This window comes from Pipistrellus hanaki (assembly GCF_964339955.1).
Source record: "Pipistrellus hanaki genome assembly, chromosome: 2".
In the NCBI taxonomy this organism is placed as follows: domain Eukaryota; kingdom Metazoa; phylum Chordata; class Mammalia; order Chiroptera; family Vespertilionidae; genus Pipistrellus; species Pipistrellus hanaki.
This window is the reverse complement of record NC_140504.1, coordinates 148,718,658-148,745,472: the sequence shown is the minus strand read 5'-3', so window position 1 is coordinate 148,745,472 and position 26,815 is coordinate 148,718,658. Positions and strand designations below refer to the sequence as shown.

General features: G+C 37.1%; 1 protein-coding gene across 2 annotated transcripts in view; it reads right to left on the bottom strand.

Annotated features, from left to right (window-relative positions):
* SLC44A5 (solute carrier family 44 member 5) overlaps positions 1 to 26,815 on the bottom strand; it is a 311,252-nt gene that overhangs the window by 78,884 nt on the left and 205,553 nt on the right. For both annotated transcript variants that reach the window (XM_084873496.1, XM_084873495.1), the window contains exon 4: positions 1,979 to 2,052. In XM_084873496.1, the coding sequence (XP_084729622.1) occupies positions 1,979 to 2,052 (74 nt within the window). The remainder of the gene's footprint in view (positions 1 to 1,978; positions 2,053 to 26,815) is intronic.

Here is a 26,815-nt window from a genome sequence, read left to right as displayed (position 1 = left end):
GAGGGACCCTCTCTCCCCGCCCTTTGTGCAAAAATCTTCATGCACCAGGCCCCTAGTATAGAAATTATAAATTACATTTTAAAGCAATTTATAAAATTCAAAACCACAAACGAACTACTATCTAGTTCTATTATGTAGCATTATTGGTGTAGCTGATTATTATTTAATTTACTTCTCACAATAGCGCTGCAAAGTAGATGGTGTTTATTTTATAGATAAGAAAACTTAGGTTAAGATACTAGCCCAATTCTACCAAACAAATGGAGGAAACCCTACATCTACTTGACTTCAAGTCTTCTCTTATGCAACAAATTTCAATTCTATGACAAAAAGTAAAAAGAAAATAATTACACAAACAAGATGTGTCCCAAAGTTAGAGAAGCTACATTCCTTTAGTTGTATAATAAAAAAAAACAATTTTATTATAACATTTAATTTATGGATGGTGTATTGTGCTATGATTACATTGATGTTTATACTTTAAAATAGTTAAAGAAATATCAAAGAAATCTTCCAAAGGCTTAGAGTATATTAGTTTTGTGATATATGCTCCTTTAGTCTTCTTTCTTTCCTTATCTTCCTGCCTTACTTTTGAATTCTCCAAATTTAAGTAGTTTTTGCATGGTATTACTGAGATGATCTTCTGGAAATTACTTTAAATTGCTTTTCTCAAAGATGTCTCTTATTGGAAGATAAAACTGAAAAGCAGGAAAGAGTATTTTCCATTGTTCCCTAGGCAGGCCCAGCCTTCTCTCTGCTAATACATCCCACATTAAGTCCAGGCCCTAGTTTTTGATACTAGAAGCTGTTATCTGACTTTTATAGCTCCCATCCTATTAATAATATGTTAAAGTTTCCTAGGTCAACATCTAAAGGACAGGACTTAGAGTCTCTGGGGGAAAATGTGATAAATTCACAGGCAATTGCAAAACCTTTTTATAGAAAATATTCATACTAGTCTCTTTGGTAGTGTTTTAAAAATCCAAATAAAGAATCTCTGTATTTTTCCTCTTTATTTTCATTTTCATAAAAAAAAAATTAAGCTAACAATAAAAAATAGATATCTATTTCTGGTAGGCAAAAATAATAAGACTTTTTACATGTTACGTATTATCAGATAAAATTGGTTTTTTTTTTCTTTTTTTCTGTTTTATTCCACTACATGGACTTTAGATTTATTTCATCATATCACAAAATAATCCTCCGTGAAAGAAGACTGAAATGACATTAAATGTATTTATCAATTTCTTTTTACATTTCAAACTCCCCTTTTTATTACTGTTATCATAATACACAGTCTTTTATCCATATCCATGGGGGATTGCTTGCAGGACCCCTATGCTTACCAAAATTCATTGACGCTCAAGTTCCATGTATAAAATGTGGTAGTATTAGCATATAACTTATGCATATTCCCTTATATTTTAGAAATCCTTAAAAATTACCCCTTCTTTTTAATTTTCTTATAAAAATGTTTATGTATTACCTAAAGTATCTAGGCTCTAGTTCTTATTAGTAAATAGCAACATGAACATAATTAGCTGCTTAATAGAATTTCAAAAGTAAAAATGATTAAAAAGAAGCTTTACAAACCTCCTTCTGTATAATTGTACCAGTACACAAAATTAATGCACTGGTAGGGCCTCTATTGGCTGCTGCCACTGGCCAGGGCCTCCCTCCCTGCCCCCCTGCCAGCCCCGCCCCCTGGTCAAACTCCCAGACAACTCCCGGTTGAGGGGACAATTTGCATACTACACTTTTATTATATAAGATTTACTTAACTAATTTGGATTTTCCTTGTAATAACCTACTTTATGTTTATTTTTCATTGCATCTGCTACCTAGTGAATCCTGGTGAAAAGACAACAATCAATAATAAGATACTTCAGGAAAAAGTTGATTAATGTTAAAAGTGTGATACTGACTTAATTATTCCATTAACAAATGTTTAATATCATCTATACTTGTATTTACTCACCTATAAGTCCTAAAAAAATGTAGCCAATAATGAACAGTATGAAGACCATGCAGCACAGAACATCTGTACAACCCCTAAAGACAAAAAAGAAATTAGAATTAAAAGGGGTCCAAGATGACTTCTTATTTACTGTACAAAATATAATGATAAGCCATTTGACATCCAATAATTCTGAAAGGTGGATCATATGTGTTTCTGCAATTAAAGAAAAAAAGGGTTCATAATTCCATGATGAAAGAAACACTCCCAGAATTCTTAGTATTTATTCTCTCTTGGTTTTTATTTGTAAAATGTTTTTAGGGATGAGAGTACGCCAACATTGAGAAATAATTTTTTTTTATTTGAAATTGAATTTTCACTATTTAATTTTATGATTTTTATCTTCTTGCCTTCCCAACACATGGCATATATATATATATATATATATATATATATATATATATATTTCCCAACTATTTCCATTCCTCCCTTTATTTATTTTCTTTGTACATACACATTTTAAGGGTACTATTAATTAAATAAAGGACTAACTACATAAACTTTCTAATAAAAGTAGAGTTGTAACTTTCTAATGATCAAAACCAGCTAATCTTAAAGGCTAGATATCACCAAATTAGGTTTAGAGAAAATTTGGCTCATAGATGCAGTGATTTGCTAGGGCTCACAAGTCAAGCCAACATCTAGCAGGGATAGTCAAGGTTTTCAACTAAAGTTTTTCCCATTCCCAATATTATAGCTTGTTCAGCTTCTGAGTGGTCTGGAAGGTAAAAACTGTATCTTGAAAGTGAGAAATAATACAACCATTCTCTATTTGAAACTTAATGAAAAATCTATTAGCAAAGAATAAAATCAACCTATTTGACAGGATTAAAAATTGCCCATGAGAATTTTCATAGGGAAAAGTTAATCTTCAGGGCAAATGGAATGCTCTAATCATTTAGCATAGGCAGGTGAAAATTACACACTGTTTGTAGAGGTGTTATCAGTAATAATAATGAATAATAATTATGCAGTAATATATACAGTAATACCTTACATTGATAAATTCCTGTATACATTTACTGCTTTCATTGTAAATTTTCTAAGAATACCATCAGGTTGTTTGTGGTAGTAACATGAGTTGACTTACCTAAGGTTGAAGAGAGAGAGGTAGCTACAGAGGCAGGCAAATATCTGGATCTCTAAAGCCAAACTTTTTTCATTTAGCCTTTATGTTAATATGATTACAGTTTTCTTTAAAGATTCAAATTAGATATATCTAAAATTTCACACACATCCCTCCTACCTTGCAATAGAAAGTTACCCATGACACAAACTATCATTTGTTTGAATCCAACCCAAGGATTTTAGATTTTAAAATACATTTGGATTTAAAAATTATCCTATCTAATAAAAGATTAATATGCAAATTAACCAACACCACAAGCCACGCCCACCATCTGCACCCACCAGCCAATCAGGAGCAATTATGCAAATAAACCCAACCAACATGCCTGTGGCAATGGAGAGAGCAGGAGGGAGGCTTAACTTTCCCCGGCAATGGAAGAAGCCAAGCTTTCTGCACACCCTGGCCAGCCCAGGCCTATGCTTAAGGGTACAAAGTTTTATAGAAGGTAAATCCCAAGAAAAATGGTTGCAGCCACAGACCTGGAGAGAGCAGTCTAAGGTTTTCCCTGGCGACAGAAAGCCAAGCATTCCACCTGCCTAGGCCTCCACTCCAGGCTACAAAGTTTCAATTGTAGGAGATAAATATATCCCAGATACCAGGGCCTTAGCTGCAAACCACCACAGGCCCCTCACCCAGGCCACCCCATTCCCCAAGGGAACCCCTATCCTGATCTGGAACACCCTTCAGGGCAAACCAGTTGGTTCCCACCAATGCACCAGGCCTCTATCCTACCTAGTAAAAGAGTAATAGGCAGATTGACCATCACTCCAATATACAAGATGGCTGCCCCCATGTGGTCAAAGATCCTGCCCCCATGTGGATGCAAGATGGTCACCACAAGATGGCCAATAGTGGAGGGCAGTTGGGAGGGACCAGGCCTACAAGGGAGGGCAGTTGGGGGCAATCAACCCTGCAGGGGAGGGCAGTTAGAGGTGACCAAGGCGGCAGAGGAGGGAATTTGGGGGCAAACTGGCTGTCAGGGGAGCAGTTAGACATCAATCAGGTTGGCAGGAGAGTTGTTAGGGGGTGATCAGGTTGGCAGGAAGAAATGGTTAGGGGCAATCAGGAAGGCAGGAAGGTGAGCAGTTGGGAATTAGCAATCCTGGATTGTGAGAGGTCCGATTGGAGAGGGTGCAGGCTGGGCTGAGGAACACCCCCCTCCCCCCCCCCCCCCCCCGATGCATGAATTTCATGCACTGGGCCTCTAGTAAGATTAATAATAAAAAGAGAAGAAAACAGAGTTCTGGTTTTCTTTAGTTAACAACTGGTGAAAGTAAAAATCTATTATTTTCATAAGCCAAGATTTGGAAGCAGTCTAAGTAGAGGAGTGAATAAAAAAGCTGTACACACTAGAATACACTATTACACAATAGAATACTACTCTGCCATTAAAAAAATGAAATTTTACCAGCATGGATGGATCTGGAGAGCATTAGGCTAAGTGGAATAAGCCAATCTGAGAAACACAAGTACCATATGATTTCACTCATATGTGGAATCTAATGAACAAAATGAACTAACAAGCAAACTAGAGACAGACTCATAGATATACAGCAGCCTGACAGATGTTGGATGGGTCTAGAAAGAAGGGTTGGTGAAGGGACGAAGCAAAAGAGAAAAAAATCATGGACACAGACAACACAGGTAATGGTCAGGGGAAGGGAGGTGGTGGGAGGTGGAAGAGGAGGGGGGAGGATAAATGGTGATGAACAGAGACTTGACTTGGGGTGGTGAACACACACTACAGTGTACCAATGATGTGTTGTAGACTTGTACACCTGAAACTTATATAATTCTGTTAAGTAGTGTCACCCCAATAAATTTAATAAAAAGGAAAGGAAGCAAACATCTGCACAGGGATGAGAAGAGTATCTCTCATTGATCAAATGCATTCTGACACATCCTACTCACGATCAGCTTCTCCTTCTGTCAGAGTAGTTGTAAAATAGCACAGACACTTAATAAGAAATGCCTGCAGGTGAGGGACTAAAGGAGAGAAAACTGGAACACTGCAGTGCTTTAATTAGAAGTCGTCAAGTTGTCAAAGCCTTTGTGTGTAATCTTAACTACAGGAAGAGGGAGGAAAGGAGGAGATCAGAAGCACCAGCCAGGATATATAGCTATATTTGATATCTATATATTTACATTATATCTAATGCTAGAGGCCAGATGCATGAAATTTGTGCATGGTGGATCAGGGCCCTCAGCCGGGCCTGCACCCTCTCCAATCAGGGAACCCTCAGGGATGTCTGTCTGCCGGTTTAGGCCTAATCCCAAAGTCAGACATCCCTCATGCAATCCAGGACCGACCGCTGGCTCCTAACCACTTGCCTGCCTGCCTGCCTGCCTGATTGTCCCTAACCCCTATGCCTACCTACCTGATCACCCCTAACCACCTCTGCCTGCCAGCCTGATCGCCCCTAACTGCTCCCCTGCACTGGCCTGATCTTGACCCTAGCTGCCACTGCCTTGGCCCCTGCTACTGTGGCTTTGTCCCAAAGGAAGTCTGATGTCCAGAAGACATCCAGTCAATTCGGTCTAATTAGCATATTACCCTTTTATTAGTATAGATATACTGTAATGCATACTTATAATGACCTAGTGTTCCACAGTAGTAAAATGTTATATATGTGTAATGTTATGAATTAAGCATGTGGAGAAATAAACATATACTATTGTAGTATACTAGGGAGGTAAATAAAATAAACTGCCAACTTCAAAAGATAGAACACAAGGAAGAAGCAGAGCTCTGAAGAAAATTTTTGAAAAGTAAAAACCACACTCCCCAGCTACTGGCACTAAGGAATGGGCATCAGTTAAAGTAATGGATCAATATAGGGTTTTACACTACATTTCTATTTCTTTTTTGGTGCCCAGGATGCACTACAGCACCAGGCACTGGGTGCCCATACAATCGTTCCTCGCCGCAGTCTCACAACGGTGAAATAGCATCTCTCAATAATTCACACCTTCAGGTGTTTGAGATTCTATTCTGGGACCAGGGAGGATAATATATTCAAGTCTGCTTTTCTTTTCTGGTACAATGCTTTAGAAAAATAGCAGACCATACCCCAAAACGTTGAACACAGTAAAATTATAAATTAAAAAATTCAAGAGTCTCAAAAAGCAGGAAAGTTTTTCTATAGAGACATTTGTATTTTTTAATTTGTTCCTCTTATAATTTGACTCTCTTTGTTATTTTTTAAATTTCCATTTAAAAATAGGTGTGTGTGTGTGTGTGTGTGTGTGTGTGTGTGTGTGTTTTCAGATAATGACAATTGCCTGCCATTTTCTCTATTAATTCATCTGTTTCTCTCCCTTTTTACAGACATATTCCTTTCAGGAAAAAAAAATACTACTTAGAAAAATTAAATTTAAACAAAATATAAAGTATAGTTTAGGCACATTTGTGAATCAGGAACATAGCAGAAGCTTAATTCAAGTCTTTACAATTGGTAGCATCTTATCACTGTTCCTTTCTTTTGATTTCAGGGCATCTGTAACAACCCTATATGTTCTGCAAGAAATGAATTATTTTTAAAAACCAAGGATTTAATTTGGTTAAAATTTTAAGTTTCCCAAGACAGGTATTGAGGCAACTTGAGTGATACCAGCACCTGGTTGAAAATCTTTCTGAATCATATTCTGGCTAAAGGCTGTGCCATTTTCTCAGGTAGATTCATTTTTACTTTAATAGCAAGCACTAAGAACCATGGTTCCAGGCTAAAAGTGGGTTGCATCCTGTTAGCTTAGGTCCCAGAAAGGATAAGTTGTAGAGAAATATGCCCCCAACGCTCTTCCTCTCCTTCCCTCTGATCAAAGCCGAATTAAAAAAAAAAAGCTACTCACTCTCAAATTTATCAGGAAGTTATTAAAACTTTATTCAGATTAAGCTACCCTGACATCAAAGTATTTTCAAAGTTAAACTACAGAAGTACCATTACTATTTTATATGTATTTTTCCAAACTACAATAAGAATAGGACCCCGCCGAGACCGGTTTGGCTCAGTGGATAGAGCGTCGGCCTGCAGACTGAAAGGTCCTAGGTTCGATTCAGGTCAAGGACATGTACTGTGGTTGCGGGTGGGGAGTGTGCAAGAGGCGGCTGGTCAATGATTCTCTCTCATCGATGTTTCTAATTCTCTATCCCTCTCTCTTCCTCTCTGTACAATAAAATATACTAAAAAAAAAAAAAAAGAAAAAAGAATAGGACCCCAATTATATATTCACTAGAGCCCCAGGGCACGAATTCATGCATGGATGGGGTCCAGCCGGCCTGCTCCCAATTGGGAAGGGGGGATGACTGGGGGTGGGTGGGGCCGGCCTGGGGGAGTTATTAGTGTCAAAGATCTTTGCAGGGTGTATACACGTTTGCTGTTGGCTTTTGGATGAGTTGAATCTTCAAAGGAGCTTTAGTGTCAGGGACACTTACAGCTTCTGTTTCTAAGCCTCTCTCTAGACAGGTAGTGCGGTTTAGTTCCCTGCTGACAAACCCTCTAAAGAGAGGCCGTGGTGTGGTATGGCGGCCCTCTTTAGTAGTAAAGCAGTGGAGAGAGAATGCAGGAAGATGGTGGTTGTGCTGGGCACCTCTCCTGGACACCTGATTGATGGTCTAGAGTAGACCGTGAGCAGCTTTCCTCCTGATCATTTGTCATTCAGGTTCCTGGTCTATGAAGTCTGGAGAGAGTTTACTTAGAATCTCTAAAGGTCACACTTCAGTGATTGGGGTTGGGGGGGGAGTGGGGGAGTAATCAGGGGAGGGGTTTTCAAGGGGTAGGGGCCATGGATGGTTGGCTGGCCAGCCCTACCACTCATCAGACTGGTTGGCTGCCATGGTGCACATTATAGCCACGAGTCATTCTGGTCATTCCACCTTTCAATCGCTTGGCTTTTATATATATATAGATTTGCACACCTCCCTTCCTCACCTCACTCTAACTCACAAATATAGAATGCCAACAGTCACCTCAACATAAAATCTTGGGAGCTTCCTTTGACTTTCCCTTTTTATTAGGTTCTCTTTCATATTCAATTGACAAGTACTCTTGGCTCCTTCTCTCTGATGTGTCTTTCTTTCTATTCTTACTATGTGGGCTCAGTCCAGATCCTCTTATCTTCTCTTTAGACTATTGCCATGATCTCCTAATTGGGCTCTAGCATGGAATCTCTACCTAAAACATAGCATTCTCCACATTACGGATAGCACTGATTTATGATGATATCACTTAATTGTTTAAAAACTACAGTGCCTCTCTGCCACTATTGAAAAATTAACAAATGTCTTAGCTTTATGTTTAAGAACCTAGAAATTAAATCCTACCGCAAGTCCCAGACTATCTTCCTTGCTTCATCTCTATTCTTCTGAATGTATTTCAACCTACTTGGATTTTTTATTCATGAATTTTCCCTGATCACACTCAGGGTTCTCTATTCATGGCCCCGTTAGACTCTTACTCTGGAATAACCATATGTCTAAGTTTCTATGGAACATCCAGGGTTTACACTATTGTCCTGATGTAACCATTAATAATGAGCCCTTTGACTCTCAAAAGTGTCCCAGTGTGGGTCTTTACCTTATCTACTAAAATCCATTCTCCATATGGTAGAGAGGAGCAAATGGGAGCTACTATTCAATGTGTATAAGTTTCAATTATACAAACCAGACCAGTAATTTCTAGATATCTGCAATACAACATTGTGTCTATAAAAATACTGTATTGAGTGCTTAAAATTTTGTTAAGAGGGTAGGTCTCATGTTAAGTATTTCTTACCACAGCATGGTAATATAATAATTATAATATAATATAATATATTAACAAAAAATACACACAGCATGCAAAATATAATAATCTATTCAATGTTATATGTCACAAGAATTTAAATTTTGCAAAGAATAAGCTTAATGTGAATATCAAATAAGTGAATGTAAATGTAAGACAAATTTTAAAATAAAAAATTTATGATTCCACCCTTCAAACTAATTGTAATGACAACTCCCTCATGAAGTTTCCAACTAAAAGAGATCTCTCTCATCTATGCAAACTTATAGAAATTGTACTTGTACATATTTAAGGCAATTATTTTTAATCTATTATACCCTGGACCAGTGGGTGGCACACTCCAGCCCATCTGGCCTGCTGCCTGCTTTTGTACAGCTTGAGAGCTAAAAATGAATTTTACATTTTAAGAAAACAAAAGAAGAATATTTTTTAATTATATAAAATTCAAATTTCAGTGTCCATAAATAAGATTTTTTTGGAAAATAGCCACACGCATTCATGTATATATTGTGTGTGGCTACTTCTTTTGTGCTACAACAGCTGTTTTGAAAAGTTGCAATACAAACCATATGGTCACAAAGCCTAAAATGTTTACTACCTGGGCTTTATAGAAAAAGTTTGCTGACCTCTAACCTAGACCACATAGTCCTCAATGGCTGCATTCAGCACATGCTGCAGACATGAGCAATCTATGTCCCGTGAATGATTAGGAAGACACACCTCCAACTGATAGGCTAATGCATCATAAACAGACTCTGCTAAAATTCAGTGCTGTGTTTCAAATTTCAGATTTTGGGGGGACACGGGACCTATATGATGAAAGTTTTGTCTATGAATGTAATTTTTTGGTGAAGCGTAAGCATGCCATCTGGACATTACTGTCTTTAGTAAAATCATGAGAGAGAGAGAGAGAGAGACAGAGAGAGAGACAGAGAGAGAGAGGAGGGGAAGAAGGAAAGAAGGAAGAGAGGGAGGGAGCATTAGACTCCATTCAGAGATAATGAAAGAGTTTTATCTGTGAAGTGCAAGTTTCAGTTCCACATTAGTTCTTATTCTCCAATAACTGTACTTCTGTGTCCTTTTCAGGGACACCTTTTTGCCTTCATTCAGAATGGATCCATTTACTACCAGCTTTCTTTCTTTTTGGCAGATGAAATTCCAATGGTATCAACCACCCTGAAAGGTCATTAATACGGAGCATTAGAGCGAGAATGGAAGTCATTATCCTCTGACAGATCATCCATTCTTGCCTAATAGTCCGATTAGATACTGTCCACTGCTAGTGATTCCAGTCAAATGATGTCCTTTTATTCGAAAGTTCTTGGTGTCACCTGGGTCCACAATACAGCTGCATGTGTAATCCAGTCTAGAAACTTGGCTCCTCTGTGGTTCTGCTGGCACCTGCACAATGCCATTTATTCACCTCTTACTTCTCAGATTCTTATGGCAAAAGTCTGTTCCAGCACCCAGGCTGGCATGGCTCAGTGCTTGAACATTGACCTATGAACCAGGAGGTCACAGTTCGATTCCTGGTCAGGGCACATGCCCAGGTTTTGAGCTCAATCTCCAGTGTGGGTTGTGCAGGAGGCAGCCAATCAACGATTGATCCTCTCTCCTCATGGATATTTCTCTCTCCCTCTCCCTTTCTCAGGAGGCAGCCAATCAATGATTCTCTATCATCATTGATATTTCTATCTCCCTCTCCCTCACTCTTCCTCTCCAAAATCAATTAAAAAAATATTTTTTAAAAGCTTTGTTCCAACGAATAGAATGACTGCTTCACTTCCCAAAGGCTTTCTTAGAGGACAGTGCACTGTGGGGCCATCTTCCAATCTTCACCAAAACATGCTTGGCAAACTACAGAGTATGCCTTGAGTTAGATAAATCATCTGAGTTGATGCTAATTAATCAGCAGACTCCAAGCATTTGGGCTATTTGAGGGTAAATTTCTATATAAGTTAAAAATGTTATAGTACTATTCCTCCACGCTTCACTGTGAGCAGAGAATCTGGCAAATTTGTGAGAGGAGCATTCTCTAAGAGCTAGCATTAGAAGGGCTGACTGTTTCCTTTGCTGTTGATTCCAGCTTCTCTTCCTCTTCTCAGACATATTGTTGTTCTGTTCCCACAGGTTTACATTATGCCATGTACCACTTTTGTGTCTGTGAGAGCTGAGGCTTTTAGAAGTAAGCAAGTTGCACTGGCCATTTCTACAAGTTTAATAAGAGGCTAAAGATTATCTTGAAGAATTTAATTGTAACCAGAATCAGAAATTTAATAGAAAAGAACAAATGAGGGCTTTATTACAAGACTTTGTATTTCCCAGTGTTCAATCTTAATCCAAGTTTTTCAAGTCTCTTAAAATTTTTTTAAGGATGACTTCAAGGTTATTTCTACCTTAGAAGATAATTCTGGTATTCAATCACTGAGAAAAATGTTTAGTTTTGTTCAATTATTAACTTGTAGCATATTTTAAACTGTTGCTGAAAAATACAATATACCAAATAACTCCATACCCTAAAAAATAATGGTATATTGATAATGTTATTCAAATTGATTAGATCATGTGCAATGATATTTGAATATTGCATTTGCTTTATTAAGTGTTTCTACAATAAATAGTGGGATTTTAAAAGCTACTCTATCCTCTATGGCTTATCCTTTCTTCTAACCTGTTTTCATTTGAGTTTCCATTGCTGTGAGAATGTTGTGGTAGTGATTTATATTTTGTATTTGTAAAGGGGAAACAAAGCCTTTTTTTTTTTTTTGTAAGACAGGGAAGTTTATGTGATGCACATATAAATATCTCTTTTGTTTAAAATGGGAACAGGTCAAACAACCTGGCCTTACTATGTTATTCATCATCTTTGTAAAACTTGCATATATTCAAGAATCTCTCAGTGGGTGGAAACTACTCTGCATAGTGAAGTGAGAGCTGAATCATAGTTATTATCCAAATTATACCTGGCATCATGGGCCACAGGAGAGGTGCTAGGACAGCCAGCTCAGAACAGCATTGGGACATCAGTCCAAAGTTATTAACTATATCAACTTAGAATGCTCTATGGCCTTCTTAGAATAAATTAGAATTCCTTCTAAATAAAAACACAGAGTAGAGCCCAACGGGTGAGACTCAGCAGTTGAGCATACCAGGAGGTGAGGGTTCCATTCCTGGTCAGGGCACATGCCTGGATTGTGGGCTCGATCCCTGGTGGAGTGTGCCAGAGGCAGCCAATCAATGATTCTCTTATCATTGATCTTTCTCTCTCTCTCTCCCTTTCCCTTCCTCTCTGAAATCAAAATATATATTTTGATTTATATATATAAATAAAACAGAGTAAGCAACAGTGTGGTGGTTTTAGTGGGTGGAGAGGGGTGGGTAGAGGTGGAAAAGAATAGAGGGGATATAAATGGTAATGGAAAAAATAAAATTCATTTATTAATTAAAGAGGAAAATATTTGTTGAAATAATTAAATTCTAAAAAACTTGAGGCCTGGTACATGAAAATTCATGCACTGGAGGAAGGGGTCCCTCAGCCCAGCCTGCCCCTCTCACAGTCCGAGAGCCCTCAGGGGTGGGAGGAAACCTGACCATCAGGGGAAGGTGATACCCCCATCACATCTCTGCTGTTGCCACTATCAGCAGCACAAGCCTTGGCCAGCCCTGTTACCTGAGCTTCAGGCAGCCCTGGGCAGATAGGTAGCCACCATCCAAGGCTTGCTGTGCCTCTGGCTGGCCCTGGTCGGCTGGGGGCTAAGGAGACTGGCAGACTCTGAAGGCAGGTGTGTGCCTGCTGGCCCAGCAGGGCTTGAGAAGATTGGGCACTGCCATCTTGTGACTGTGGGTGTCACCATCTTTGCGACAATGTGAGGGTCGATTAGCATATTCCCTCTTTATTAGATAGAATGTTATACCTGAGATGGCTATTGAGATTTAGCTATTAAAAATACTCATGTCTCCTAATAATCATATAATAAAGGATTAATGTCTTTAGCAATCAAATGCATGCATAATAAAATGATAAAATTACAATTTGTCATAGGCCAGGCCTAGGGATCCTACCAATGCATGAATTTCATGCACTGGGCCTCTAGTATTGTAATAACTATGTCTGGTGTCAGATGAATACTAGACTTATTAAGATAATCACTTTGTAACCAATGTAAATGTCTAGTCACTATGTTTTACAGCTGAAACCAATATAATATTGTATGTCAACTATCATTTAAAAAGAAAATATATCTTTAAAAAGAGTTTATGCTCTGCTTTTTTATTTTTTAAAAATCATAATTGACTAAAATTATAAACATATTTTTTGGTAACCTTTAAACAAAAAGTTACTAAAAGCATGTAAGGGGGTAAGAGATTGTTTTCTGATTACTCTTTCTTACTACTCAAACACTTTTTAGTGGAAGAGGGATCAAAAACATCTATTAATAAATGCTATATTAAAACACCTTACAAAGCTCATCTTCATCTACCAATAATAAATATAATCTCACCAATTTAGTAAGACAAAGATCCTTAATTCTTGTTTGAGCATTGCATAAAATGAAAACAGAGATGGCTTTAAACTTTTATTAACCTAGATAGTATCTATGATTTGATGTTAGGTCTCTTTTATTTCCTTTGTGTATATTTATCAAATTTGAATAGTAAAAACACCTGTTATTTTCCTTAAAATAATATTTATTCACTTTTGATCTTAGAACTTAGATTTTGTTTAGAATATGCATTGTCTCCATACTAATATTTAACAGGATGCCCGATAATCATCCTTGTGCTTTCAGAACATGAGAGAAAAATTCAGTTTTGGAAGTTAGTTTAGCACCCCAATTGTAAAATATGTTTACACTTATAATTATTTAAGTGTCCAATAGAGGAAACAGTATATTTAAAATGTTTTGGGATAAGAACTGGGAATAGTAGGAACTGGATATAGTAGTTCCCTCAAGAAGGGGAGCTGTGTGTTTGGAGAAGAGAGACCTACTTTTCACTATCCTTTCGTAACTTTTCAATTGTATACCAAACACATGTACTACCTAGACAACAATAATTAATTTTACAGAAAGTCATTTGAGTATTGATTTGGCATCTCTTTGAAATAACTTGAGAAATAATGTCAACTATTAACCATTAAAATATATGCAGTAGGGAAAGAAATAAACTTAATTTAATAGAAATTAATCTACAGACTAGATGAATATAAAGTCATTAAGGATATATTCCAAGTAAAATCCCTTATTGAAATTATAGGTCCATATCTAAATTAAAAGATTGAATGCTATTCATTAATGATTAAAATCATATGTGTAGAAATAAGGTTTTGCTATCATAAATATTTTTCACTTATTTGTTTTGCAATTATTTCAGTTTTCAGAGAAAAAATAAATGCATCTTGGTATACTTGGCTTATGCAGTATCATATCTATTGGTACGCTATTGGTAAATCTTTACTATGAAGTGAGAGGTGTTTGTCAACTTTAGAAAGAAAATTAATAAGAATGGTATAGTAAGGTGCTGAGTTTTCATGACTTGCCCATAGCAAAGAAGCATAAACATTCAACACATCGATTGAATGAGTGAAAGTGTTACCTGAACATTAGACAATAATAAATTGTATACATTTTCAAAAATGTATGAAAATGCTGTCCACTGTTCTTAAATTGTTCACTGAAATGTTTATTGACTAGAACTTATTAAGTACAGTCTCTACGTAATCCAGTTTAAATTTGAACTTAATTGTATCTGTAAAGAATGTGTTGAGCTGAAAATACTATAAAATTTATACCAGATACAGTGGCTTAAATTTCAAGGAATTTACTTGTTTCATACAACAGGAAGCCTGGCAGCTGGTGGTCCTGAGCTAATGTGGTGTGTTAGTCAGCGGTGCTTTTAGGTATTCATTTCATCTTCCTGCCCCTCTCTCTCATCCTCAGCTCGTAGATATTCATCCTCATGCTTGTACCTCATGTCACCAGTTGACTGCTGTAGTCAAGGCCTAAATTTCTTAATAAAGCTTTGTCTTTTTATTCCTGTCTCATGGCCACCCTGCCTGGAGGGGATTAGGAAAATTGAGGGTGTGGCTTTTGAGCTTGTATAATAGAGCAGACAATAGAGAAGATGGCTTGAAATGTATGTTCAGGGAGACAAATTATGGAATACACTGCAGCTATTAGTAAGATTTATTTAAGCTATCATGAGAAATAATAAGATTTTCCTATTCTAGTAATTTCTAGTCAACCCAAATGGATTATGGCAAAGAATAAGTGTTCTTTCTTCAACTATTATTATTAAATATTAAACATTTTATAAGATTGAAATAGGAAAACAGAATATTGTATCTTCTCAGAGAATTCAAAGCAAAGGAGATTAATTTCCCAGAGAAACATATCCCAGAGCTAATATCAACAACAGTAAAGAAGCAAGTTGTTAGACCTTATACCGGAATAATTTTATATTTCATAGTCAATCAACTAAGTAATTCTTGACATTCTTATTCAGTAAAAATGGAGTTTAAAATTTAAATCTAGTATTTGTAAATATATACAATTGCAGTTGTCGTAAGTGGAATATTGTAATACAAATCTTTCTTAAGTTAATATAATTTTTTTTAAAATCATTAGACATAAACAGTATCACAAACTGTGCCAGTATGTCTCTTTCATTTCAACATATGATACTCAAAATAGCATCTTAATAGTAAGTCTGGGAGTCATTAGGCAACCTTATACTTAATTTTATCCAAGAATGGCCTCAGTTTTTTATTTTTATAACCAAGCACTACAATGCAATATGCATAATGAGTCTCAGTTCTCACCACTATGCCCTTTACTGCCATTCTGAGGTGTAAGTTCATGAAGAACCCATGTTTTCCAAGGCTTATCCAGATATAAATTTCTCCTCCTAATGATTTCACAAAACCTCTTTAGCAATTTCTGTTGGGGGAAGGAAACATAAAGCAGAAAAAGAATATAATTCTAACCCTCAAATATTCTAATTTTATAATTAAAAAAGAAAAATGCACCTAAAAGGTTAATATTAAAATAATAACAATTTAAAATGTAGAGGTAAAAATAGGTGTTTAGATAGAGAGGAAAAAGCTCAGTATGAGTTAGAGTAGTGAGACTTTAATTATAAGAGATTGTTAAAGTTTTGAATTATGAGGAAGATTGGCAGAGAAGAGAGTTCCATTCTAAGCAAAAGGAAGTACAAAAGCAAAGGGAAAAAATTAAATATAGTTAATGGGGAAGAGAAGGAAAGAAGTTGGCTAAAATTCTTTACTGGGTAAAAATTATAAAGCAGTCAAATTAGCATTGTTGGAACGAAAAGAAAACCCAACTAATTCTGTTTTTTTTTTTTTTTTTTTAACAGTGTGGTGATTTCCGGGCATGGGGGCAGACTGGGAGAAGGTAGAGAATGGTAGGAGGGTGGGAGGAGGGATAAATAGAGATGGAAGGAGACTTGATTTGGGGTAGTGAACACACACTACATTATGTGCTGTAGGATTGTGCACCTATATAATTTTGTTAAGCAGTGTAACCCCAATAAATTCAACAAAAGAGAAGAAATTATTTTATTTACATAACGAGAGGCCCAGCACATGAAATTCATGCACGGGTATGGTCCCTAGGCCTGGCCTGCGATCAGGGCCATCTTTCCCAGCTGCTGGCAGCCAGAACCTCCCCCTTTCACTACTCACTCCCAGTTCCCTGTTCGCCATCAGGGCATCAGAGCCTGCCGGCCAGGGGGAGGGGCCAGGAGGTGGTCAGTGTGCCTCACAGCAACTGATCAAGCGGTTGTTCTGGTCATTCCACCATTTGGTCAAGTTGCATATTACTCTTTTAATTAATTGTACCCATTTTCTGCCTGGGATACAATCTATAAATACAATGGCGAACCACATAGATAATATGCCTACTCTCATGGAGGTTATAATTTAGTGTGGCAAATAGAAAATAAATAAGTAATGATCAACAAATGTAGCAATGACGGATTATGTTTCAAGTTCTAGGAAGGAAACAGATACAATACTATGAAAGAGAATCATAAGGACAGTGTACATAGAGAAGGGCTCTCTAAAGAGGTGGAAAGTATCCTACTGTTTTGATTCAAATGCATTATATTAAAAATAGAACTACCATATGACTCAGCAAACCTACTTTTGGGTATATATATCCAACTTTTGGGTATATATATATATATATCCAAAGAAAATGAAACAGGATCTGCATCCCATGTTCTTTGCAGCATTATTCACAATAGCCAAGATATGAAAACAACCTAAGGATCTGTCAATGAATAAATTGAAAAAGATGGAATATATATGTATTTTCCATCAGAAGGAAGGAAATCCTGCCATTTACAATAACATGATTAGACCTTGAGAACATTATGCTAAGAAAAATAAGTCAGATAGAGAAAGACAAATACTATATGATGTCATTTACATGTGGAATCTAAAAAGCCAAATTTGTGGAAATGGAATAGAATGATGATTTCCCAAGGACTGGGTGGGGGGAATAATGGAGAGATATTGGCCCAAGAGTACAAATTTTCAGTTAGAACGTGAATAGGTGCTAGAGTTCTAATACACAGCATAGTGATTATCATCAACAATACTGTACTATATACTTCAAAGTTGCTAAGAGATTAGATCTTAAATGTTCCCACCACCAATAAAAAATGGCAGCTAAATGATTAACTAATACTACAATATATGTGTATGTATCAAATTAACATGTTCTCCTTAAACATCTATAATGTTATGTGCCAATTATGCCTTGATAAAGCAGAAGAAAGAAAAAATAGAGAGATGGAGAAAGTTCAGTTGCAGGTAAAACAACACAAAACCCAACAAATGCAAAGGTTCAGGAGCAGATGAGACCAGGATTGACCTGGGAACTGACAGATAGTCAGTGTGATCAAAAGACAGAGGTGAAAGGGAGACAGCAGTACAAGCAGAACTGGTACAATGGAATGACTGAGCAGTTCTCGGTTTGGACTTGCCTATCAGGGGATCCACAGTTATAGGATTTTATACTTTAAGGGCTGGATAGCTTATGACTCATGTTAACATATATTATCATCTTATTTGGATCATTACAACTCTGTAAAGTTGATACAAAAGCTATTACCAAAGCATCATTTTACAAATTAGGTAACTCCTGACTACGATGTCAGCTCATTTTCTATGAAAAAGTTCTTGAATAGAGGAGTCATATATCAAAAGCAGCACTTTTGCTAAATTTATTTGGCACAAGGATGGAGAAAAAATTGGAGTAAAGTGTGTGGTGAGCGCAGAGGGATGAGAATGAGGGAAATGAGGGCTGAACCAGAATGGTGGCAAACAGAAGAGAATGAAATCAGGCCAGTTCTGCTCCAGCATCGTCACCAGCATTTCCCTGGATGGCTAGGATATTGGGAAGACAAATGTCACAGCACAGAGAACGTACAACCTACTAAGATACATCGTGGGCTGGAATGGATGTGAATGAATTTCTCCTTAATGGTTTTAAAGAGACAGGAAAGGGGACACTCATATAATCTGAGCACCAAATCTTAGATTTCTCTCTCCTACAGTCTTCAAAGCACTCTGTTCCACTTTCTTTTTATTACATCAACTTGACAACAAATATATTTTCTAGGAGCTTTTGGAGATCAAAGATCTTATTTTCCAGTTTTCTGCTATGTGTGTGGTTAGCTGACATCTGTCTTTTCTGTAATAGACATGAAGGGTTGCTCCACTGTTGTTATTAATCCTCAAGAGGCATATCAAAAGAGAGCTCGCCTTGAACCTTCCCAGATGCAGACTGTCCACTATTAACCATATGTGTGACAAGTTATTGAATTGTGTTGTTTCTAGCTCTTGTTGGCTGCATAAAAGTGGGCAAAGAAAGGGTAAAGGACACAGAGGGGAAGAGAAAAGTGACAAAGGAAAGCAAGCCAAAACTGAGAGAGAAATAAGCTGAGAAGAGATTTAAGGGAGGAAAACCTGAGCGGGAAAAATAGGGCTCCTGATGAAGATCAGAAGTATTATGGTAAGGTTGAGAAGGAAAACAGCAAAAGAGAAGAAATTGGAGAAACAAGATTGAGAAAAATCATCAGGAAGCAACTATTAATAGTTATAAGGAAAAGAAAATAAATATAGACCATCTATAAGAATGCTTATTGAAATCAGTTGGGGTTTGAAGAAAATTAAAAGCAAATACACACACTCAATGATGAAAGGAGTATTTCATAAGTTTGTGAAATGAGATAATAAGGTGCACAATGGTTATTAAATTAACTTAATTTCTCTATTTCTAGTTTATAGTTTAAATGATTCTAACAGTCAAATAATAAAGGCTGTACACTAGAGCAAAGTCCAAGGACATCCGATCTATGTCTTTACTGTTTCCTTCCTTAAAACATTTAATTTCTTTCTAATAAAACTATTATTTGTCAGCTACCAAAAAGCCACTCAACCGACACATGTGTCTCTTTCTGTCTGTGTCTCCTATTAATAATATACTGGAAGAATCTACCGAAACTTCATGTCTGCTAGTCTGTTGCCAAAGGGTCCCAATTAGGATTACCTTCAGTCTTATGCTAACTAATGCTGGGTAAGAGGAAGCATGCCAGTCTCATCTCTCATACTCTGGTGCAAAACCTGTGTGAGTGCAACAGTTTATTACTTACAAGCTGGAAGGTTTGCATATTTTTACCTTTACTTCCTCTTTAATTATTGGGTAAATGTGCCAAAATGGGGGGGGGGGGGGGCAGCCTGTCTTTAGATTTACTTGACTCTGGGATTGCAATAGCAGCAATAACGATAGCTGAGATACTGCTTAAAGGCTTAAGAAGGGTCAAAATGAAATGTGCTGGGCCCCAAAGGACTTGAGTTTACTTTAATTTAATTAATACAAGTATTTGGAAAGGCAACTGGGACTTCTAGGACTCTCTTCCCAGCCTTCAATTAACTAAGAAGCATCCTGACTCTTGATTATCATTTCTGTTGAGCTCAACGGTAGCTTTTCAGAATTTTGATCCATTAAATTTGATCTTAACTTTAGGTAGAAAATGAATATGATTGCTTCATCTCAGTTTGTGTTTACTAAGAGTTTTCTCAGAAGAATCGTTTAAATTTTAACTAGTTAAATTTCAGCTTTTACTCATTCTTATCTGCCTCATCACGCTGCAAACAGAGGTGAAGATACTCAAAATATAGTCTCTTCTCAATCCGAGATTTTTTCCTTGAGATTAAAGATTGCCTTGAGAATCATAGTCTGGGAATTTAGGTTCTACCCACAGTTAATATCTGGTAAATTTCTTAACACCTCTTCACCTTTAGTTTATAACACAAAGTTATTGTTTCTATCCCAAACTCGGAGTTGTGGGATAAAAGATGAATTAGGCAACATCTGTGAAGCACAGGCAACTCATTCAGCCTAAAGGGTGAGTCAGAAGTATGTGTCTCTGAATGTGGGTTTAGAAAAGCACAAGGAGAGGCAGAACACTGGAACTTTGGTATAGCCTGAATTATATTTTTTGACCACTATTAAAAATATACTTCCACATACAAAAGCTTAACTAAGAAAGCATTAGGGCTGGAAAGAGTTTGTAGTTTAAAAAATCGTATTTCTAACATCTGAGGTCTGAAACCTCACAGTGATAAATTTAATATCGGTTTTCATTTTACTAGACAGAACATTTAAAAAAAAATACTTTCAATACCCCCTCAAACGTGAATTTCCCAGGAAACCATAATTACTGACCACTCCATCCTTGAAGTTTTTATTTATTCTTCCAGAACAATTCAGTCATATGTCCACTCCTTTTATTTCTTCTGCTCCTTCTCAGTCTTTTTTATGGACTGTTATCTGTCTGCATCTTAATGTTGGCATAATCTCAGGGTTCTCTCCTGACCCACCTTATTTCCAACTCTACCTGCTAATCCAAGGTAATCACATCTCCATCATGGTTTTTCACAACTGTAGCCATGAACAGCCCTAGCATTTCTCTTGAATGTCAGCCCCTGATTTTTATTTTTTTTAAAAATATATATATATTTTATTTTAGAGAGGAAGGGAAACGGACAGAGAGATAGAAACATCAATGATGAGAGAGAATCATTGATTGGCTGCTTCTTGCACACCCGCCACTGGGAATGGTGCCCATAACCCAGGCATGTGCCCTTGGCCGGAATCAAACCTGGGACCCTTCAGTCCACAGGCCGACACTCTATCCACTGAGCAAAACCAGCTAGAGTGCCCCTTATTTTTAAATTCAAATGTCCAAAATTGAACTCACTATCAATTGCTCCCAGAAGTCCAAAAATTTTTTACCCTCTTTTCCTTGTGTGTGTGTGTGTATATATATATATCACTCACTCTCTTACCCAACCTAAAAATGCTGTCATTCCTGACTCTCACTCATCCTTGTGTCTAGTTGATTGACACTCTTACTAATTCTCCATCCTACAATGTTCTCTTCCTTTCTCACCAACCTCACTGCCATTGACTAGCTTGACGCCTCATCAATCTCTTATCTGGACTGATCCCACGGCCTCTAAGCAGCAGCTTGCTCTCTCTGACACATTGTCTGCACTTTATAAAATACGTAATTTGACATATAAATCTATTGGTTAAAACTCTTACGATTCTCAATTACTTACAAAATAGAACCCAAGCCTCTTAGTCTGGCCCTTACTAAGCTGCTCGAAATTACTTTCTATCTTCTATCCACTCTTACAAATAACCTATGCTCTCTCAAATCTTGATGGCTTTGCATTTGGTCAAACCATAAAAAATTGTCATATTTAACCTTTTCTGACATTAAGAAATGGCAATATCATATGGCTCAACTAATAATGCTTTTCTGTCCACCTTGAGTGCTTTTTCACCCTTGCTATCAGAATATCAATTCCAGCTGAAATGTGACCACCTCCATGAGGCAGGCATTTGCCACAGGAGACTAAAAAACAGGTCCCTTCTCTGTACCCTTACTGCTTTATCATACCCCTGCCACAGCACTGTGTTTTCATCATTTGTACCAACCTGTCTCTGCCACAGAATATGAGAAACCTGAAGGAAGGACCTGGGACTTAATTATCTTTAAATCTTTACTTCTAGTATAATGTCTACTTAATAATTAATTAATATTTGTTGAATGAATGAATGAGAGGACTTCCTTCTGAACTTTAAAAACAAAGGAGCTAGTCTTTTTTTGTTGTTGTTGTTGTTAAAAATGGGAGGAGAAATATTCTGATTTAATATATTATAGAATGCCTCTTTCCTCTTTTTATATCAGCTTCCTGTTTCTGCTTCTTACTGGATAATGTATTTATTCTTACCAGATAGCTTTAATGTGGCTATGAAGTAAATGAGTATACACTACCAGAGTACATCATCACAGTGAGCCCTGTTATGTGTCTATAACCCTGATAGGTGTATATAACACTTATCAAAGTAGTTGTATAAGGTTCAACCAGAAAAACCCCAGGAGGCGACAAGCAGACATAGGCAACAGACATAAGGTAAATCTTAAAATTGTTTCTGCTAACACTAAAACCAAAATTGTTTTCTACCCACCAATAAAACCCCTCCTTAAAAATGCATGGAGGACAGTCACAGGCATTGCAGAATGTACAGGAGACAATGTATAGCAGACATTTTTTGCAGAGCTTACTTATGTTGAAAGAAGTGGCACCTCCAGCATTTTACAAAGTTGTAGAATTAGTGATTCAGCAAAGAAAATTGCAAGAGCAATAGGAATAGAAGAGATTAAGTCTGGACTTTACATATGTCTAGAATATTAGGTATTCTCAGAACTTAGAATGTTACATTTTAAAATATGATTTTTAGACTGAGAGACTGTGATGCTCCAATTTTTTCCAATTATCTCTGATAATAAGGAGGCTACTCAGCTTGAACTGATGCCGATGCAGACAGGATGCATAGGACAAAAGTAGATCCATGGCCCACCCAGGAAAGACCAGAACCACAGCAAGATTTAGCCTTAGAAAGGACTTAATCCAGAAGGAGAACTGAGACCCTTCCCAGTCAGCTTTCTCACATATTAGTGAAAAATAAGTGGGCATTAATACCAGAAACTTAGTGCTCTGGTGCCTACACATAATTGGTTGCTAAAATTGATCAGATTAGATGAAAATTTGTACATAGCAAATTCCCTAGTTGAGTTTAGTTGCTTATTCCCAATTAATGTTTTTCTGGCTGTCATAAGATCCCCTTCACACACAATTCAAAACAGGTTTTTAAACAAGGGGGATATACACATCGTTGAAAAACACTATTCTGGTGGGCAGAGTGAGCTCTCAGGTGTCTTAATCAACTCGGCTGCTACAACAAAATGCCACAGATGGGGTGGCTGACACAATCGATCTTCATTTCTCACGGTGCTGGGGGTTGGGGAGTCTGAGATCCTGGTGCCAGCATTGTCTGGTTCCGGGGAAAGCTCTCTTCTGACAAGCAGATAGCTGCCTTCTCGCTGTATCCAAAATAATGAGAGGAGAGAGAGCCAGCTCACTGGTCTCTTTTTATAAGGGCACTCATCCCCTCATGAGAACCCTGCCCTCATGACCTCCTCAGAACCTAATTACCTGAAAGGGCCCAACTCCAAATACCACTTCGGGGGGCGGGGAGGGCTTCACATACTCACTTTGAGGGACACAGACATTCAGTTCACAACATCAGGTACATAGCATTTCTCAAAATGTGGTACCAGGACAGAGCCTATTCCAATTTGGATGTGCTGTCTCTTCTTCATATATTAAAACCTCTTTCTAAAATTACAATTGAATGTGACTACTATATGCAATACTTTAAACAATTAAAAATAAATAAATAAACAAAAGCTCAAAAAATAAAAATGCAATTGAAAGAGGCCGCTTAGATCTGCCATATAGTTTACAAGTAAAAATACATGTTTAAGCTTTTAATTTTGTAAGTATACATTTCATTGTAAGCAAGATAATCTGACTGATTTTATCTAAAGCATAAGTAAATATGTCATATTAAAATGGAGTTCTGCCGAAACTGGTTTGGCTCAGTGGATAGAGTGTCGGCCTGCCAACTGAAAGGTTTGATTCCAGTCAAGGGCATGTACCTTGGTTGCCGGCACATCCCCAGTAGGGGGTGTTCAAGAGGCAGCTGATGGATGATTCTCTCTCATCAATGTTTCTAACTCTGTCTCTCTCTCTTCCTTTCTGTAAAAAAATCAATAAAATATATATATATTTTTTTTAAATGGAGTTCTATGGCATGCATATATGGGTTTTATATAGTGACACGAGGCTTCATATCCTTGAATATCAAGATTAATGAAACCCTGGAAGAGACAAAACAACGCTAGGTTAACTCACACCGTCCTCTGGCTTTCCCTTGGCTAGGTCTTGAATGCTCTGCTCTACGCTTCATTTTTGGTCCAAAGCCTTTGGACAGCATCAGTGTGTGGCTCCCCTGCTGCATGGTCTCCTTGGTATTCTTGGCAGCTGTCTTATGAAGAGGCAAGCACTACAGTAAAGTGAAGGGCAAAAACCTGCTTTCTATTCTTCAGTGCCAGTATTCAAACTTAATCTAGCATTCTTCATTCCAAATATCCAGTCCAAATCTCACTCCCCGACTCACATCTTCCCATATCATATTTTAAGGCCTTTCTGGATATGCAAATCTGCAAATCCTTAGAGAATGTGTGCTTAGTTGACAAAAGAAACACTAAGACTATCGAATAAGAAGGCTGCCACAAAAATCTAGCCAAGCTGACATTTAGGTGCTAGGCTGGTAAACAGTACATTATGTTGATTTTTATTTAGCCCCATTATGATTCTGTAGAGACTTCTGTCTGCCTTGGGATATGTTAATATTTGTATAAAAGAGAAATGTAATTTTTCCTTTCCCTTCCTACCCCTAACCCCTGGGCAAATAGATACTCTCTGAATATGAATTACAGACAGGAAATAGCATTTTTTCCTATATGATGCCATATCAACTCAGATGATAGAAAAATGTATATAAATAACCTCAGACTGCTAGATTACGGGAAACTGTCATGAAGCTTTCTGTTTGATTTTATTTGTGGTGTGGGTCTCAATAATACCTCTCAATCGACTCCTTCTCAGAGGTAATACAATAATGTGAAGAAAATTCTCAGCTTTATTAAAATATTTTTATTAGAGATATATTTATATCATTACCAATTCCTCTAAAACAGTTAAGAAAAGGATCTTAGGTCCAAGACCCAGGATCTACACTTCCTTCCCTGAATTTTATTCTGTAGATAAACCTACCCTGTTTCCTTGAAAATAAGACAGTGTCTTATATTAATTTTTGCTCCCAAAGATGCGCTAGGTTTTATTTTCAGGGGATGTCTTATTTTTCCATGAAGAAGAATACGGTACACATTTATTGTTAAATGAAAATAAAGGAAATTTATTACTACCTGTATACGGTACGGTAATACGGCAGTTATCAACACAAACCAGACAAAATGTGAATCCTACAGTATCAAGAATTTACTCATTTATTCAATGACAATCATGTCATCATCTTCTGGAACATCATCATAATAATCCAATTCCTGAATTTCCTGATGAATTTCTTGTGACTCCATTTCTTTCAGAATCAGTGGACCAAATCTCTCATGTTTAGACTAGTGGGGCCTTATTTTCGGGGGATGCCTTATATTTCACTCAGAAGGAAACCTGTAAGTAGGTCTTATTTTCGGAGGATGTCTTATTTTCGGGGAAACAAGGTACAAGTGTATTCCTGCCTCCCTGCTCTCCTCCTTCAGGCTAGGAGAGACAAAGGAAGGTGTGTGTGCTTAACTCTGACAATGGGTTCAGTTCAGCCTGCCTTGGATTATGTAAATCCTAGTTTTTTCACATTAGCATGGATTACAGGGAATAGAAGGTAAAAAGATTACATATAATAGAAGGCTTCTAAAATATAACAGGTAAAATAATGTATCCTAGAAGAAGAAAAAAATGACTTTAAAAAATGAGACAAATGGCTGAAACCGGTTTGGCTCAGTGGTAGAGCGTCGGTCTGCGGACTGAAAGGTCCCAGGTTCGATTCTGGTCAAGGGCATGTACCTGGGCTGCGGGCACATCCCCAGTAGGGGATGTGCAAGAGGCAGCTGGTCGATGTTTCTCTCTCATCGACATTTCTAGCTCTCTAGCTCTCTCCCTTCCTCTCTGTAAAAAATCAATAAAATATATATAAAAAAATGAGACAAATTATAAAATTAATTACTCAAATGCAAAGAAAATACTTTAAAACTCTCTCATGTCATATTTCTAGTAAATTTATTAAAGGTGAGGCTTTTGCATCTGAGTTGGAAAACCTAATATCCTCTGCTTCCCCAGGCCTCTCCTCTGCACCATTTTTTCTCTGATCCTTTGCAAAGGTTTTAGACTCTTCTAGCCTAAAGAAGAGGTATACTTATAAACAGAAAAAGGAAGTTAATTATTTGTCATTCAAATATGCAGAAACTAAAAAATGTATGGCATCTAAGTCTCAAGCAGAATAGAGTGTATATAAAAGTTTATACTTACATTCAGTAAAACCTTCCTACCACCAGCAGCAAAGAGAAATAGATCTTTAAAAACGTAATTGAGAATGCTACCAAGCTATATGTGACTAGGAAAAAAATCTATAAGAGCAATCGAAGGAATTCATAGAAAGAAAAATAACAATAAGAGACAAGGGAATTCTCCATGCAAAACCTAGAAATTATATTTTAAAAGCATGATTTTGTAATTCATTTGCCCTGTAGCAAATATCAATATTATGTGATAAATCTTTAGAGATAATACAACATAACATTAATTTGTATGGAAAGAAAAACCTACATTTTGTGCTCCAGAAGACTAAATGGGGGTGGGGGGGGGGG